The sequence below is a fragment of the Hemitrygon akajei genome, chromosome 14 (genome assembly GCF_048418815.1).
Source record: "Hemitrygon akajei chromosome 14, sHemAka1.3, whole genome shotgun sequence".
Classification (NCBI taxonomy): Eukaryota; Metazoa; Chordata; class Chondrichthyes; order Myliobatiformes; family Dasyatidae; genus Hemitrygon; species Hemitrygon akajei.
In genome coordinates, this window is record NC_133137.1 from 99,049,210 (window position 1) to 99,064,184 (window position 14,975).

Consider the following 14,975-nt stretch of genomic DNA (forward strand, 5'->3'; position numbering starts at 1 on the left):
AGGATTAAATTTCTACTGAGCTCAAAGAATATCATAACCAATGGGTCTGGAGCTTTAGCACATAAAATAGTACAACACAGGGACAGGCGCTTTGCTCCACAATGTTGTGCTAAACCAAGAATTTCATAATAAAATGGTTAACTAAATTAATTGCTTCTGCCTACACAATGTCCATATCGTTCCATTGTTCTCATTTGTTTGTATGCCATCCATACAGACCATCACATACATAACAACAGGAACAGGCCCTTCAGCCCACAATGTTGTGCCCAATCAATTACAAGACAAGATCACAAGACAAAGGAGCAGAAGTAGGCCATTCGGCCCATTGAGTCTGCTCCACCACTCCATCCTGTGCTAAACTATTCTCCCATCTAGATTACACAAGTACTCAAATGGCCAACTAAACTGATCTCTTCTGCAGAGTGTCCATATCCTTCCATTTTCATCACATTCATGTACCAATCTAACCATCTCTGTAATATATCTGCCTCTACCACGACCCCAGGCAACACATACCAGGCCCCTACCACTCTCTGTGTAAAATACTTGCCCCTCACATCTCCTTTGAAATGAACCCCTTTCATCCTAAACACACCTGCCCTCTGGTATTAGACATTTTAACCCTGGGAATTATTGTTATTTTTTTTATAACTGATGTCTTTGGCTTCTAAAGCTCTTTGCCATCAGACATCTGACTGATAAATACCAACTGTGAATGTGAGTCAACAGAATTATAGCATCTGCAAAAAAGCAGGATCTCCTGGTGGCCAACCAGTTTAATTCTTATCCCCACTCTCATTCTGACATGTCTATGGCCTCCTCTTCTGCCACGATGAGGCCACTCTCAGGGTGGAGGAGCAACACTTCATATTCTCTCTACAAAGCCTCCAACCTGATGGCATAAGTGACTGTTTCCCATAGATGGTTATGATTTTCCTCCTCATTGTTCCCTCTTTTGCTTCTCTGCCTATCACCTCACTCTGATCCTTCTCTTCCCCTTTCTCCCATGATTCACTCTCCTCTCCTATCAGATTCCTTCTTTTCCTGCATTTTGCCCTTTCCATCTATCACCTTCCATCTTCTTACTTCAACCTCCTTCCCCACCCACCTGGCTTCATCTATCACCTTCTAGCTTGTCTTTCTTCCCCCCACCCTTCTCACTTTTGAATTCTGGCATCTTACTTTCAAGTCCTGAAGTCCTGATGAAGGGTTTCGGCCTGAAACATCCAATGCCATAGACGCTGCCTGGCATGCCACCTTTGGCATTTTGTATATGTTACTCTGGATTTCCAACATCTGCAGAATCTCTTGCGTATACTATATAAACTCAGGTCAATTTTGTCCAGTAATTCCTACATCGGTATCTAAACTGCACATTGAGTTACTTACACAGCTGAAATTTTTTGGTACTGTCACCTTCGCTGCTCCTTTACTGTGTTCCTTCTTACATTTTACCTGGTAAAAGAGAGAAACACACAACGGTCAGAGAGAGAAATAGGGTATGGTGGTGAGTTTTCAGGAACAGCTTTTGTTAACTGCATAAGTGATCTACCAATATATTCAAGTCCCACCATTGTGGGCGAAGGCTTTAAATTCATTTCTTTTAAAACATACAGGAAGGTGCTGAAGAAGGGCCAGTAACATCAACAAGGATCCCACCTACCCTGATTATGGACTGTAAGTCCCACTCCCATTAGGGAGGAGGCTACATCGCATCCACACCAGGACTAGCAGAACCATAAACGGTTACTTTCTCTAAGCAGTAAGGCTGATCAACACCTCCGCCCACTAACCTACTCATCCATCCCTCCCTCCACATCCCCATCCACCTACTTTATCATTTCCTGTCAGAGGCACTTTATGTACAGACATTCCTGTCTGTAGAATCACTTTATGGACATACAGTCAATGCATATAAGTTATCTTATGCATTTATATTTATTGTTTTTAGAAATATTATTGTGTTCTTTATCTTTTTGTTTGTGTTCCATTGGAGACAGAGTAATTCTCCTTTACACTTGTGCACTGGAAATGACATTAAACAATCTTGAAATATGAACTATAAAGACCACTTCTATGATGGCAAACATTAAACCAATAGATTTTTGTTGTAGATGTTTCAGGCAGGTAAAACCTACATTATTGACGTTTGACAACACATGAACCAACCCACAGCAGAATTGACTCTGAATTGGACACCAGCCATTTTTAAGTGTAAATTAGGGACGAGCAACAAAAACTGCCTTGTTATTGACAAGGCATTTCATCAATATGTAAGTAAAAGAATGTTTTAAAAATTTAATTTCTTTTGCAGAATTTCACTATTTTTTTCCCCAATTCAAAGCATACTCAGATACGTAGATTTTCTCTGTGCGCACTTGATGGTTTGTTTCTGGGCAGAGTTGCAAATGTAAAGTGGGGCGGTGGGTGTGCGCACACAACAGAGAGGGAGAGAGAGAGAGTGTGATAGAGGGAGTGACAGAGATGTGTGAGAGTATGAGTGTGAAAGTGAGAGTGTGAAAATGAGAGAGAGAGAGAGAGAGAGAATCACAGAGAGCAAGAGAGCAAAGTGTGTATCAGAGTGAGAGAGGGGGTAAGAGGGACTGGGATCAATTTGCTAATAAGTAGAATGATTAGGGGTGCAGGGAAGCCTTTTAACTGAACAGTTGGAGGGACTGTTCTGATGATGGTTTAAGAAGTTGAAGAGGAAGAACTAGTTGTGGGTCTATGGGTCTAGGCAGAATAATGGCTCAACTCAGACTCGATGGGCTGTCATAATTTCCTGGGCTATGATTTTATGAAGTTTTGTGACCAAGTTTTTATTTTCCCGTTATCTCTAGAGGGCTGTTGTTCCACAGCAATGAACAATCTGCTGGGGGAGCTCAGCAGGCCAAGCAGCATTTGTTGCGGGGGTAGGAAGTGAAAAGGGAAGTGGCGACCCTGCATCAGAACCCCCACCTGGCCTTTGTTCTGAGGCTGGGACTCATACTACATTCCACTGTAGATGCCTTCGGCCTTCTCTTAATCATCTGAGCTAAAATGTGAGGTCTTTTATGCTTTTTGTGGAGAAAATGAACTGAAATCTCCAGGTAACATTTTCCCCGACCATATATTCCTGAAAAGATGGACGACATTTAGATGAGATTTCAATAACAAAAGGGACATAATGGGAGAAGAGAGGGGAAAGACTATACAGTACATACTTGAACATTTGTTTTACCTCTGATGATATTGAACCATTGAAATTAGGTTCCATTGCATTTCCCCTTTCACTCCCAGTGCCATCTGCTGTACTGCTCTGTGTGTCATTACGTGTACCGCTCGTTTTATTTCCCATCATGAAATCAGTCGTAGTCACCACCTGTGTTTGAGTAGACACTAACATCTGTACACTGCTTGCTGTGCTTGTCTCTGGTGATGTACTATCCCTACTTGTACTTTCAGTTGTTGCCTTTGAGAAAGTCGAGTCATTTTGAAAGGTATTACTCTCTGTGGCACTTGTAGCTTTGGTACTGCTCATTTTCTGGCTGGAAGTGACTGATGCTGTACTTGCAACATTGCTGCTTGATGTCATTCTTTCCACAGTTGTGGAAGTTCCATTCTCTGTAATAGAAGACGTAGAATACTATAAATAACATCAAGTTCCAAGAAACATACTATTCTGTGCTTCTGGTTTAACTGGCACTGTTGACGTGCTTGAGTCTTAGAATAACATTGACAAACATGAGAAAATCTGCGGATGCAAGAAATCTAAAGGAACACACACAAAATGTTGGAGGAACTCAGCAGGTCTGGCAGTATCTATGGAATAGAGTAAACAATCAACGTTTCGGGCTGAGACCCTTCTTCATGAAACATCGACTGTTTACTCTATTCCATTGACGCTAGCTGACCTGCTGAGTTCCTCTAGCATTTTGTGGATGTTACATAAAATGAACAAATTGCCAGTCAGTGCGAAAATCCACATTTTGGACATTCCTTTCAAAAGTTACAGGGAATCTGCAAAATGTAGTCTTGAGCAATAGGCTATTCCACATTACATTTATGTTTGCAGATTTTAATTAGTTGAGTTAAGATTCTGCTTTGGTGGTCCCTCCATTACTAGTACTGTAACTTCAGCGCTATGCCACCGATTCTTCAAATTTGATTACCAGTATTTTATTTCGAGATACAGCACAGTAACAGGCCCTTCCGACTCAAAGAGCCCTCACCACCCAATTAACAAAACAACATAAAGCTTTTACAGAAATGCAATTATTTCCCAAAGTTCTTTATCCAACAAAATCAATGCTAAAAGGAAAGTGATTGTCTTCTGTCAGAAAATGCATAACACTTGGGATAAGAGATATTTTCTTTCTTGAAATTTACCAATAGACTAGGAGAAAATGTAAATGTACATAAAACTTGTTCAGGCCAATATCCTTATGCACATGTGAGCAACTATTCTACCAACTCGTCCATCATTGGAATACAAGAGGAAACTGGAGCACCTGGAGGAAACTCATATAGTCACAGGCAGAATGTACAGCACTGGGTCGCTGGCACTGTAAAGAGTTACACTATATGTTGTACATGTAATATGCTAGAGGCTTTCATAGGGTAGATAGTAAGCAATTTTAAATAAACAAATTGAAATGAAGTCAGCAACAAACCAGAGGAGATAGACCTAAGCTATTGTGAATGAACTGGAGGGAGAAGATGAACAATTTTCTTCTGCAATTTTGGGTCATATTTTAATAGTCAGAAAGGCTAGAGAAAGCAGCTTCAACAGTACCTGTAGCAGGGGAATGGGAAAAGTATTTGGAAAGGAAAACTGTAGATGTCAACACGACTAAGGAGAAAATCAGGAAGCTGGAATTATTTGGATATTATTTGCACTTGCACAAAGCATCATCAGCTAAGTATTCTGCATCATTTTATGGTTCTATGGGAGAGAAATTCCTGACCATCTCTTAGTTATAAAAGCCCGATTACAGGCAGGACGTGGAGTCTTTGGAAAGGGTGCAGAAAAGCTTCAGCTGGATTAGAGGGCATCAGACTTACGTAAGGAGAGGTTGGGCACACCTGGGTTGTTGTCTCTGGAGCTACAGAGGCTGAGGGAGACCTGACAGATGCTTATAAAATTATGACTGGCATAGCTAGGCTAGATTGTTCGAGTTTTTTTTCCCCAAAGTTGAAATGCCAAATGCTGGAGGACATCTGTTTAAGGAGAGAGGGTGAAGGTTTAAAGATGATGTGCAGGGCAAGTTTTTTCTTGACCCAGAGAATGGTGGATGCCTGGAATAGGCTGCAAGGAGCAGTGGTAATGTAAGCAGATATGAAAGAGGAATTTAAGTGACTGTTAGATAGGCACATGACTGTTCAGAGAATGACTGGACATGCTTGTACTGTATTTGCAGAAACACGTGGCTCCAGGATAACATCCCGTGCATCATCAGTCTACAGGCGATGACACTCAGGGACTTGAACTATATATATTTTGTGACTATGTTTTTCTGCTAATGGAGCCAGTGATCATTAATGGAGAATGTGTGGAGCAGGTTAAGACCTACAAGTATCTGGGAGTACAGTTAGATGAGAAGCTAGACTGGACTGCCAACACAGATGCCTTGTGCAGGAAGGCACAGAGTCGACTGTACTTCCTTAGAAGGTTGGCGTCATTCAATGTCTGTAGTGAGCTGCTGAAGATGTTCTATAGGTCAGTTGTGGAGAGCGCCCTCTTCTTTGTGGTGGCGTGTTGGGGAGGCAGCATTAAGAAGAGGGACGCCTCACGTCTTAATAAGCTGGTAAGGAAGGCGGGCTCTGTCGTGGGCAAAGTACTGGAGAGTTTAACATCGGTAGCAGAGCGAAGGGCACTGAGTAGGCTACGGTCAATTATGGAAAATCCTGAACATCCTCTACATAGCACCATCCAGAGACAGAGAAGCAGTTTCAGCGACAGGTTGCTATTGATGCAATGCTCCTCAGACAGGATGAAGAGATCAATACTCCCCAATGCCATTCGGCTTTACAATTCAACCGCCAAGAGTAAGATATGTTAAAGTGCCGGGGTTAGGACTCAATGTATTTAAGTAAACTACTTAAGAACTTTTTAAAAGCTATTATTAATGCTTTTTGAGAGGGTGATTTTAGATGCATATCATATTTTTACTGAGTTAAGTATTGTATGTAATTAGTTTTGCTACAATAAGTGTATGGGACATTGGAAAAAATGTTGAATTTCCCCATGGGGATGAATAAAGTATCTATCTATCTATCTAATGTGACTATCTGTGACTTGTGTTGTGTATGACTGTTGGGACTGTGTTTTGCACCTCAACTTCTGTTTCATTGAGCTGTATTTGTGTGTATCATTGAATGACAATTAAACTTGAACTTGGATCACCTACAAACAGGAGAAATTTAGTATAACTTGACACTGTGTTCAGCACAGAAATACAGGACCTATTTCTGTTTGGTACTGTTCTATGTAAAATGTTCTGTCACTAAGCGACCTACAGTACGTAAATCAAGCCCCGTAACATTAAATTCTGAAAAGGAAATATATTCAATTGGATCATCAGATTAAAATGCACTAACAACGTGGTTAGTCAAGCAGCATCCTTCAAAGTTGCCGCCTAGTTGTAGGGTGGTTAAGAAGGCCCATTATGTGTTGGCTTTCAGTGGTCAAAGGATTGATGTCAAGAGCTGCAAGGTAATGATTCATCTCTATAAAACTCTGGTTAGACCACGCGGAGTATTGTGTTCTGTTTCGGTCACCTCATTATAGGAGAAACGTGGAATCTGTAGAGAGGGTGGAGGGGAGATTTCTCAGGATGCTGCCTGGATTAGAGAGAATGTCTTATGAGGAGAGGTTGAGTGAGTTAGGGCTTTTCTCTTTGGAGCGAAGTAAAATGAGAGGTGACGCAATGGAGCTGTACAAGATGATAAGAGGAATGCATAGAGTGGACAGCCAATAGTTCTTTCCCCAGGGCAGAAATGTCTGCTATACAAGACCATAATTTAAAGGTGATTGGAGGAAAATTTAAAGGGGATGTCAGAGGTAAATTTATTTATTTATTTTTTTACACAGAGAGTGGTAGGCGCATGGAACGTGTTGCTAGGGATGAGGGTAGATGCAGATAAATTAGGGACATTTAAGAGGCTCTTATATAGGCACAGGGATGAAAGAAAAATGGAGGGCCCCAGGAAGAGGTGAGCACTTTGGCTCTTCTGAGTGTTCGGATTGGGGGATGAATTAAAAGTCAGGGAAGGGAGAATACCAATATACAATACTTCAGAAAAGGATAAAGCTCATGTTCTTATTTTAGTCATCGGGTCATAGAGAACAGGAGCAGGCCCTTTAGTCCATCTGGTCTGTGCAGACAATTATTCTGCCTATCACATTGATCTGTACCTGGACCATAGCCCCCCGTACCCCTCCCATCCATGTATTTATCCAAACTTCTCTTGTGTTGAAATTGAACCTGCACACACCTTCTGCCAGCAACTCGCTTCACACTCTGACCAAAAATTTCTTAATATTTTTAATAATTAAAAAAAAACCTTTTTCTCAAGTGCTTGACCTCAGTGATGTTACCCACGGTGCTATTATTTGAGGTTGGGGGTGGGATAAGAGGTTATTCTTCTCATCAAGTGGCCAAGAAACGCTGCCAAGGGTCTCTCTGTCAACTGCTTGCCAGACCCAATCAGCAGCTCAGGAGCTGGCAGTGCAGTATGGGAAGCCAGCCCAGTGCAGCAACAGACAGACAGCTGAACTCATCAGTAGCTCAACAGTGCTGTCAGTAGACAGTGAGCACTCACAAAGTCTTGGTGAAACTGCCTAACATCCAGCGGATGATCCATAAGAGTCATAGAAAACTATGGAACATAACAGGCCCTTTGGTCCATTTAGTCCATGGCAAACCATTCAAACTGCCTTGCCCATTGACCTGCACTTGGACAATAGCCCTCCCCACAATTGCCAAGGTCCTTTTCCCTGGTGAATACTGAAGTAAAGTATTCATTAAGTACCTCTGCTACCTCCTCCAGCTCCATGCACATGCTTCCACTATTGCACCTGCTATGTACCCCTAGGGTTCATATTTTCTATGGACTATCACTTTAATGTGTGTGTGTCTGACTTTTGTGCACTGGTTGAGCTGTTATTAAGAGAGAGAGAGGCAAAGAATGTTTGAAAGATTGATGTTATGGTTTCTCTACAAGTTGTTTATCTTTCCACAAGGACACTTGCCTGCTTGCAAAGTTCTTGCAGAGAGAGGAGGGCAGAGCAGGTTGATGGACAGCTGGTGTCCAACATGTGGGGATAAAAACCAGGTCCGCTGTCACATAGAGGGACGCAAGGTTTTGGACACTGAACGAGCTTTGTTGCACCCACAGGCAGGTGGGGATTTTCGAGGATTGATTCGGGGAAATCGGTCAGTGGCTCCTGCAGTGTGAAAGGGTGTGACCAGTGGGGAATTATTTCTGTGTCCACCCTTGCCTGGGTGATAATTCCATCACTGAAGAATGGTTGCATGTGTTATGGTCATAGTTGGTGACTACAACAGGGTTTCGGAAGACAATGGGAAGATTGACAGCATCAGCTCACCTCTCTTTCTCTCCAATGTTACTCAACTAACTACCTCAAACTGAACTGAACTGTCTTCATCATCGTAAGACTGTATCAATTCACCCCTAGGCTTGAAAGAGCCTAGTTTTGTTCCTATTTCCACACTTATCTATGTATATATCATTGCTAACCAGTTTCAGATAGCTACGTTTATAGTACTGCATTGCGTAGTTACTAATAAACACTATTAGTTTATAGCAATACCAGACTCCAATGTGTTTTCCATTTCTGCTGGTTCGTTAACCCGTCACGGGGTACGTGATACACCTGATTGGTCCTATTCTCACACAGCTCATTCTTTTGCTCTTCAAATACTTGTAGGATGCCTTGGGGTTTTCCTTAATCCTGCTTACCAAGGCTTCTCATGGCCCCTTCTGGCTCTCCTAATTTCATTCTTAAACTCCTTCCTGGTACACTTGTAATTTTCTAGAGGTCTAACAGCACCTAGTTTCTTGAACCTTTCGAAACGGAAGCAGGACAAAGTCAAGATGGCACTAAACGGCAACTCATTTGCTTACATCTTCAGAAACAGTTCTATTGTTATCTTTGATGTCTCTTTTTTTCTCCTTTTTAAGTGTGCGTGAGGGTTCTTCTTGAAGACCCTGACCTGGAGTTATACACTGACTTTGGTTCTTTGTGGGAATGGGACCCGCTCTCAGGCCTCACAACTGGCTGCTTTTTTCATACCCCAAGAACGTGACCTGGAAGACAAGTGCGCCTTCGGGGTTCCAGGATTTCATGGCTCTGGGGACGCGCTGATTCTAGGCCGGTGCCCCTGACTTCGGCGTCACAAGAGAACACGGAACATCGAGAGCAGCAGGTTAGCTGCCAGAGGTTGTGTGTTTGGAGAGCTGCACCATTTTGGTGCTGATTCTTTGAACGCAGAGCTTGGAAACAAACTTTTAACATCATAAATCAGCAAGTTGTTTGTTATGTCTCCCTTCTCACTGTGAAATGGGGACACCTGTTTTTTTCCTTATTGGGGGGAGAGAGAGCCTGTGGTATGTCAAATTACCGGGTGAACGAGTAGTTTTTGGGGTACTGCAATGTTTGTTTATTGATGCTTTGCTGTACATTTGAGTGCTCGGTGGAGGGTGCTGATACTCTTCTGCTGGGTGGAGGTAGGGTCATTGCCTTGCTCTACTTGTGGGGAGGCTTTGGGGTTCAAACATTTAACTGTCATTCATCATTTGGGGTACTTCTCTACTGTTTTCAGGATATATATTGTATACAGTTCTCTGACATTAAGTATACCTATTGAACCTTTTCTTCCTAAACTAGATTTTCATCCTTTGTACACCATGATTCATTGACCCTACCATCCTCTCCCTGTCTCAATAGAACATACCTATGCAGAACGCCATGCAAATGTTCCTTGAGCATTTGCCATATTTCTGCCATGCAGTTCCCTGAGAACATCTGATCCCAATTTATGTTCCCAAGTTCTGACCAGATTCATTTCCCAATACCAGATCAAGTATAGCCTCTCCTCTAGTTGAGTCAGGACACCTTCCTGAACACACCTAACAGACTCCACCCCTTCTAAGCCCCTTGCTCTAAGGAGATGCTAGTCAATATTAGGAAAGTTAAAATCATCCATCACAACAGCCATTTTATTATTTTACCATTCCAGAATTTGCCTCCCTTTCTGTTCCTCGATGTCTCTGTTACTACTGGGGGGGTGTCTTTCAAAAACACCCAGTAGAGTTATTGCCCCCTTCCTGTTTCTGACTTACACCCACAATGACTCAGCAGACCATCCCTCCATGACCTCCTCCTTTTCTACAGCCATGATACTATCCCTGATTAGCAATGCCACTCCCCCACCTCTTTTGCCTCTTTCCTTGTCGCTTTTGAAACATCTAAAGCCCAGCACATTCAGCAGCCATTCTTGCCCCTGATACATCCAAGTTTCTGTAATGGCCACAACGTCATAGTTCCACATATTGATTCACAATCTAAGTTCATCTGCCTTGTTTATGCTATTCCTTGCATTAAAATAGACACATCTCAAACCATCTGGCAAAGGGCACCTTCACTCTATCATCTGCTTATCCTTCCTCACAAACTCCCTACAAGTTCTCTTTACTTGTGCATCAAACGCCCCATCCCCTGCCTCTTTACTTCGGTTCCCACCCCCTTCAAATCTAGTTTAACCCCCCCCCCCCCATAGCATTAGCAAGCCTCCCTCCTTTGAATGAATTCTGGACCTATATTCCCAGATCCCTTAGTTATACTGCTCTCCTCAGTGCCCTACTGCTCAATGTGTAAAACCTACCCTGGTTGGCCCTACCAAAGTGCAACACCTCGCTCTTATCTGCACTAAATTCCATCTGCCATTTTTCAGCCTATTTTTCCAGCTAGATCCCAAGATCCCACTTCAAGCTCTGATAGCCTTCCTTGTTGTCCACAGCACCTCCATCTTGGTGTCATCTACAAACTTGCTGATCCAGTTAACCATATTATCATTCAGACCATTGATATAGATGACAATGGACCCAGCACCAATCCCTGAGTTACTCCATTAGACACAGGCCTCCAGTCAGAGAGGCAACCATCTACTACCACTCTCTAGCTTCTGCCACAAAGCCAATGTCTAATCTAATTTACAACCTCATCTTGAATGCCAAGCCACTGAACCTTCCTGACCAACCTACCATATGGGACCTTGTCAAATACCGTGCTAAGGTCCATGTAGACAATATCCACTGTCTTGTCTTCATTGACTTTCCTGGTAATTTCCTTGAAAAATTGGTTAAGATTTATTAGACACAAGCTACCCGACACAAAGCCATGCTGACAGTCCCTAATCAATCCTTGTCTATCCAAATACACATATATTATGTCTCTTAGAAAACCTTCCAATAACTTTCCCACTTTTGAAGTCAGTCTCACTGGCCTATAAATTCTTGGTTTCTATTTAAAGCCTTTCTTAAACAGCAGAACAACATTAGCTATCCTCCAATACCTCACACATCACTGAGGATGATCTAAATATCTCCGCTAGTGCCCCTACAGTTTCTGCACTTGCCTCCTACAGGGTCCGAGGGAACACCTTGTCAGGCCCTGGGAATTTATCTACCTAAATTTGCCTCAAGACAACAAACACTTCCTCCTCTATAATCTGTATAAGGTCCATGACCTTGTTGCTGCTTTGCCTCACATCAATAGACTCTGTGTCCATCTCCTGAGTAATTACAAATGCAAAAAATCCATTTATGATCTCCCCCATCTCTTTTGACTCCATGCACAGATTGTTATTCTGATCTTCTGGAGGACCAATTTTGTCCCTTGCTAACCTTTTGTTTTTAACATATCTGTAAAATCCCTTAGGGTTCTCTTTCACCTTGTCTGTTAAGGCAACTTCATGCCTTCTTTTAGCTCTCCTGATTTCTTTCTTAAATGTCCTCTTGGATTTCTTAAACTCCATAAGCACCTTACTTGTTTCTACCTGCTATGTACCTCTTTTTCTTAACCGGGAGTTCAATATCTCTTGAAAACCAAGGTTCCCTAAACCTGGTATCTTTACCTTTTATTCTGACAGGTACATACAAGCTCTGTATTCACAAAATGTCATTTTTGAAGGCCTCCCACTTATCAAATACACCTTTGCCAGAAAACAGCCTGTCCTGATCCTCACTTGCCAGATCCTTTCTGATACCATCAATATTGGCCTTGCCCCAATTTATAATCTCAACTTACAGATCAGACCTATCTTTTTCCATATTTACTTTGAAACAAATGGCATTATGATCACTAGATGCAAAGTGTTCCCCTACACTAACTTCCTCTCACCTGCCCTGGTTCATTTGCTAATAGCAGATTAAGTATTGCACACTCTCTCATTGCAACCTCTATGTACTGATTAAGAAACCTTCCCTGAACACATTTGACAAGTGCTATCCCATCTAGTCCTTTTACAGTATGGAAACCCCAGAATATATGTGAAAATTTAAAATCACCTACTATAACAACTTCATGTTTCTTGCAACAGTCTGTGATCCCTCTACAAATTTCTTCCTCTAAATCCTGTGGACTTCAGGATATTCGATTATATAGACCCATTAATATGGTCATATGTTTCTTATTCCTCCAGTTCAATCCTTAAAGCCTCACTAGTCAAGTCGTCCGGTCTAGCTTGACTAAGCAGTGCCATGACATTTTCCTTGAGTAGTAATGCTACCCCTCCCACTCTGTCGCATCTAAAACAATGGAATCTTGGAATATTGAGCTGCCAGTCCTGCCCCTCCTGCAACCAAGTCTAGATCCATCATTATATTTCATGTTCAATGCTAGTGTCAAAGAACAGCCTGGTTCATTATCCTTACCTGCTGCTTGTGAAGTTGAGAGAAGAGCAGTTTGAGTTGAAGCAGTGGGAAGCTTGGTACTTTCCAATGGTTCCGTAGATATTACTGAAGTGACAGTGGTCATGTTAGCCTGTGTGGTCGCAGTGGACGTAGTAATAGTAACAGCTGTGTTTCCCTTGCTTGTACTTGGTTTATCATCCATAGAGGTGGGTTCGCTGCTTTGGGAAGTTGAGAAGGTTCCCACTGAGGATGAAGTGGCAGGGCTGGAGCTAATGACTGGCCTGAAACCTGGTGAAGTAATAAGAATATGCAGTTACTATTGGAGCAGGAGTAGGATGTCTAGTCCCTCTTTCCTGTCCTACATTCAATTGAATAATGTACAATATAATATCCATTGTTAATCATCAGCAAAAGTAATTGAAGGCATCATTAGCAGTGGTATCAAGTGACACACTTTTCCATAACCTGGCCCATGGTGCCCAGATTAATTGTTTCAGCACTACCAAGCTCTATATTTCATAGAACATAGAACACAGAAATCTACAGCACATTACAGGCCCTTCAACCCACAATGTTGTGCCAACCATGTAACCTACTCTAGAGACTGCCTAGAATTTCCTTAGCGCATAGCCCTCTATTTTTCTAAACTCCATGTACCTATCTAAGAGACTCTTAAAAGACCCTATTGTATCTGCCTCCACCACTGCCGCTGGCAGTGCATTCCATGCACCCACCATTCTCTACGTGAAAAACTTACCCCTGACATCTCCTTGCTACCTATTTCCAAGCACCTTAAAACTATGCCCCCTTATGCTAGCCATCTCAGCCCTGGAGAGAAAGCCTCTAGCTATCCACACGATCAATGCCCTTCATCGTCTTATACACCTCTATCAGGTCACCTCTCAACCTCCGTCACTCCAAGGAGTAAAGGCCAAGAACATTCAACCTATTCTCATAAGGTACACCCTCCAATCCAGCCAATAACCTTTTAAATCTCCTGTGAACTCTCTCTATAGTATCCACATCCTTCCTGTAGTGAGGTGACCAGAAATGAACACAGTACTCCAAGTGAGGTCTGACCAAGGTCTTATATAGCTGTAGCATTACCTCACGGCTCTTGAACTCAATCCCACAGCTGATGAATGCCAACACACCATACACCTTCTTAACAACACTGTCAACCTGTGCAGCAGCTTTGAGTGTTCTATCAACATGGACCCCAAGATCTCATTGTCCACGCCGCCAATAGTCTTACCATTTATATTATATTCTGCCTTTAAATTGGACCTACCAAAATGAACCACTTTACACTTAGCACGAGGAAATCTGCAGATGCTGGAAATTCAAGCATCACACACAAAATGCTGGCGGAACACAGCAGGCCAGGCAGCATCTATAAGGAGAAGCACTGTTGACATTTCGGGCCGAGACCCTTCGTCAGGACTAACTGAAAGGAAAGATAGTAAGAGATTTGAAAGTAGGAGGGGGAGGGGAAAATGTGAAATGATAGGAGAAGACCGGAGGGGGTGGGGTGAAGTTGAGAGCCAGAAAGGTGATTGGCAAAAGGGATACAGAGCTGGAGAAGGGAAAGGATCATGGGACAGGAGGCCTAGGGAGAAAGAAAGAGGGAGGGGAGCACCAGGGGGAGATGGAGAACAGGCAGAGTGATGGGCAGAAAGAGAGGAAAAAAAAGGGGGGGGTGGAAACCTAAATATATCAGGGATGGGGTAAGAAGGGGAGGAGGGGCATTAACGGAAGTTAGAGAAGTCAATGTTCATGCCATCAGGTTGGAGGCTACCCAGCCGGTATATAAGGTGTTGTTCCTCCAACCTGAGTGTGGCTTCATCTTGACAGTACAGGAGGCCATGGATAGACATATCAGAATGGGAATGGGACGTGGAATTAAAATGTGTGGCCACTGGGAGATCCTGCTTTCTCTGGTGGACCGAGCGTAGGTGTTCAGCGAAACGGTCTCCCAGTCTGCGTCGGGTCTCACCAATATATAAAAGGCCACACCGGGAGCACCGGACGCAGTATACCATACCAGCCGACTC

General features: G+C 42.8%; 1 protein-coding gene across 2 annotated transcripts in view; it reads right to left on the bottom strand.

The window, feature by feature from the left end:
* podxl (podocalyxin-like) overlaps positions 1-14,975 on the bottom strand; it is a 171,270-nt gene that overhangs the window by 46,764 nt on the left and 109,531 nt on the right. For both annotated transcript variants that reach the window (XM_073066774.1, XM_073066773.1), the window contains exons 2-4: positions 12,943-13,209; positions 3,224-3,606; positions 1,393-1,458 (exon numbers count right to left, since the gene is read on the bottom strand). In XM_073066774.1, coding sequence (XP_072922875.1) covers positions 1,393-1,458; positions 3,224-3,606; positions 12,943-13,209 — 716 coding nt within the window. The remainder of the gene's footprint in view (positions 1-1,392; positions 1,459-3,223; positions 3,607-12,942; positions 13,210-14,975) is intronic.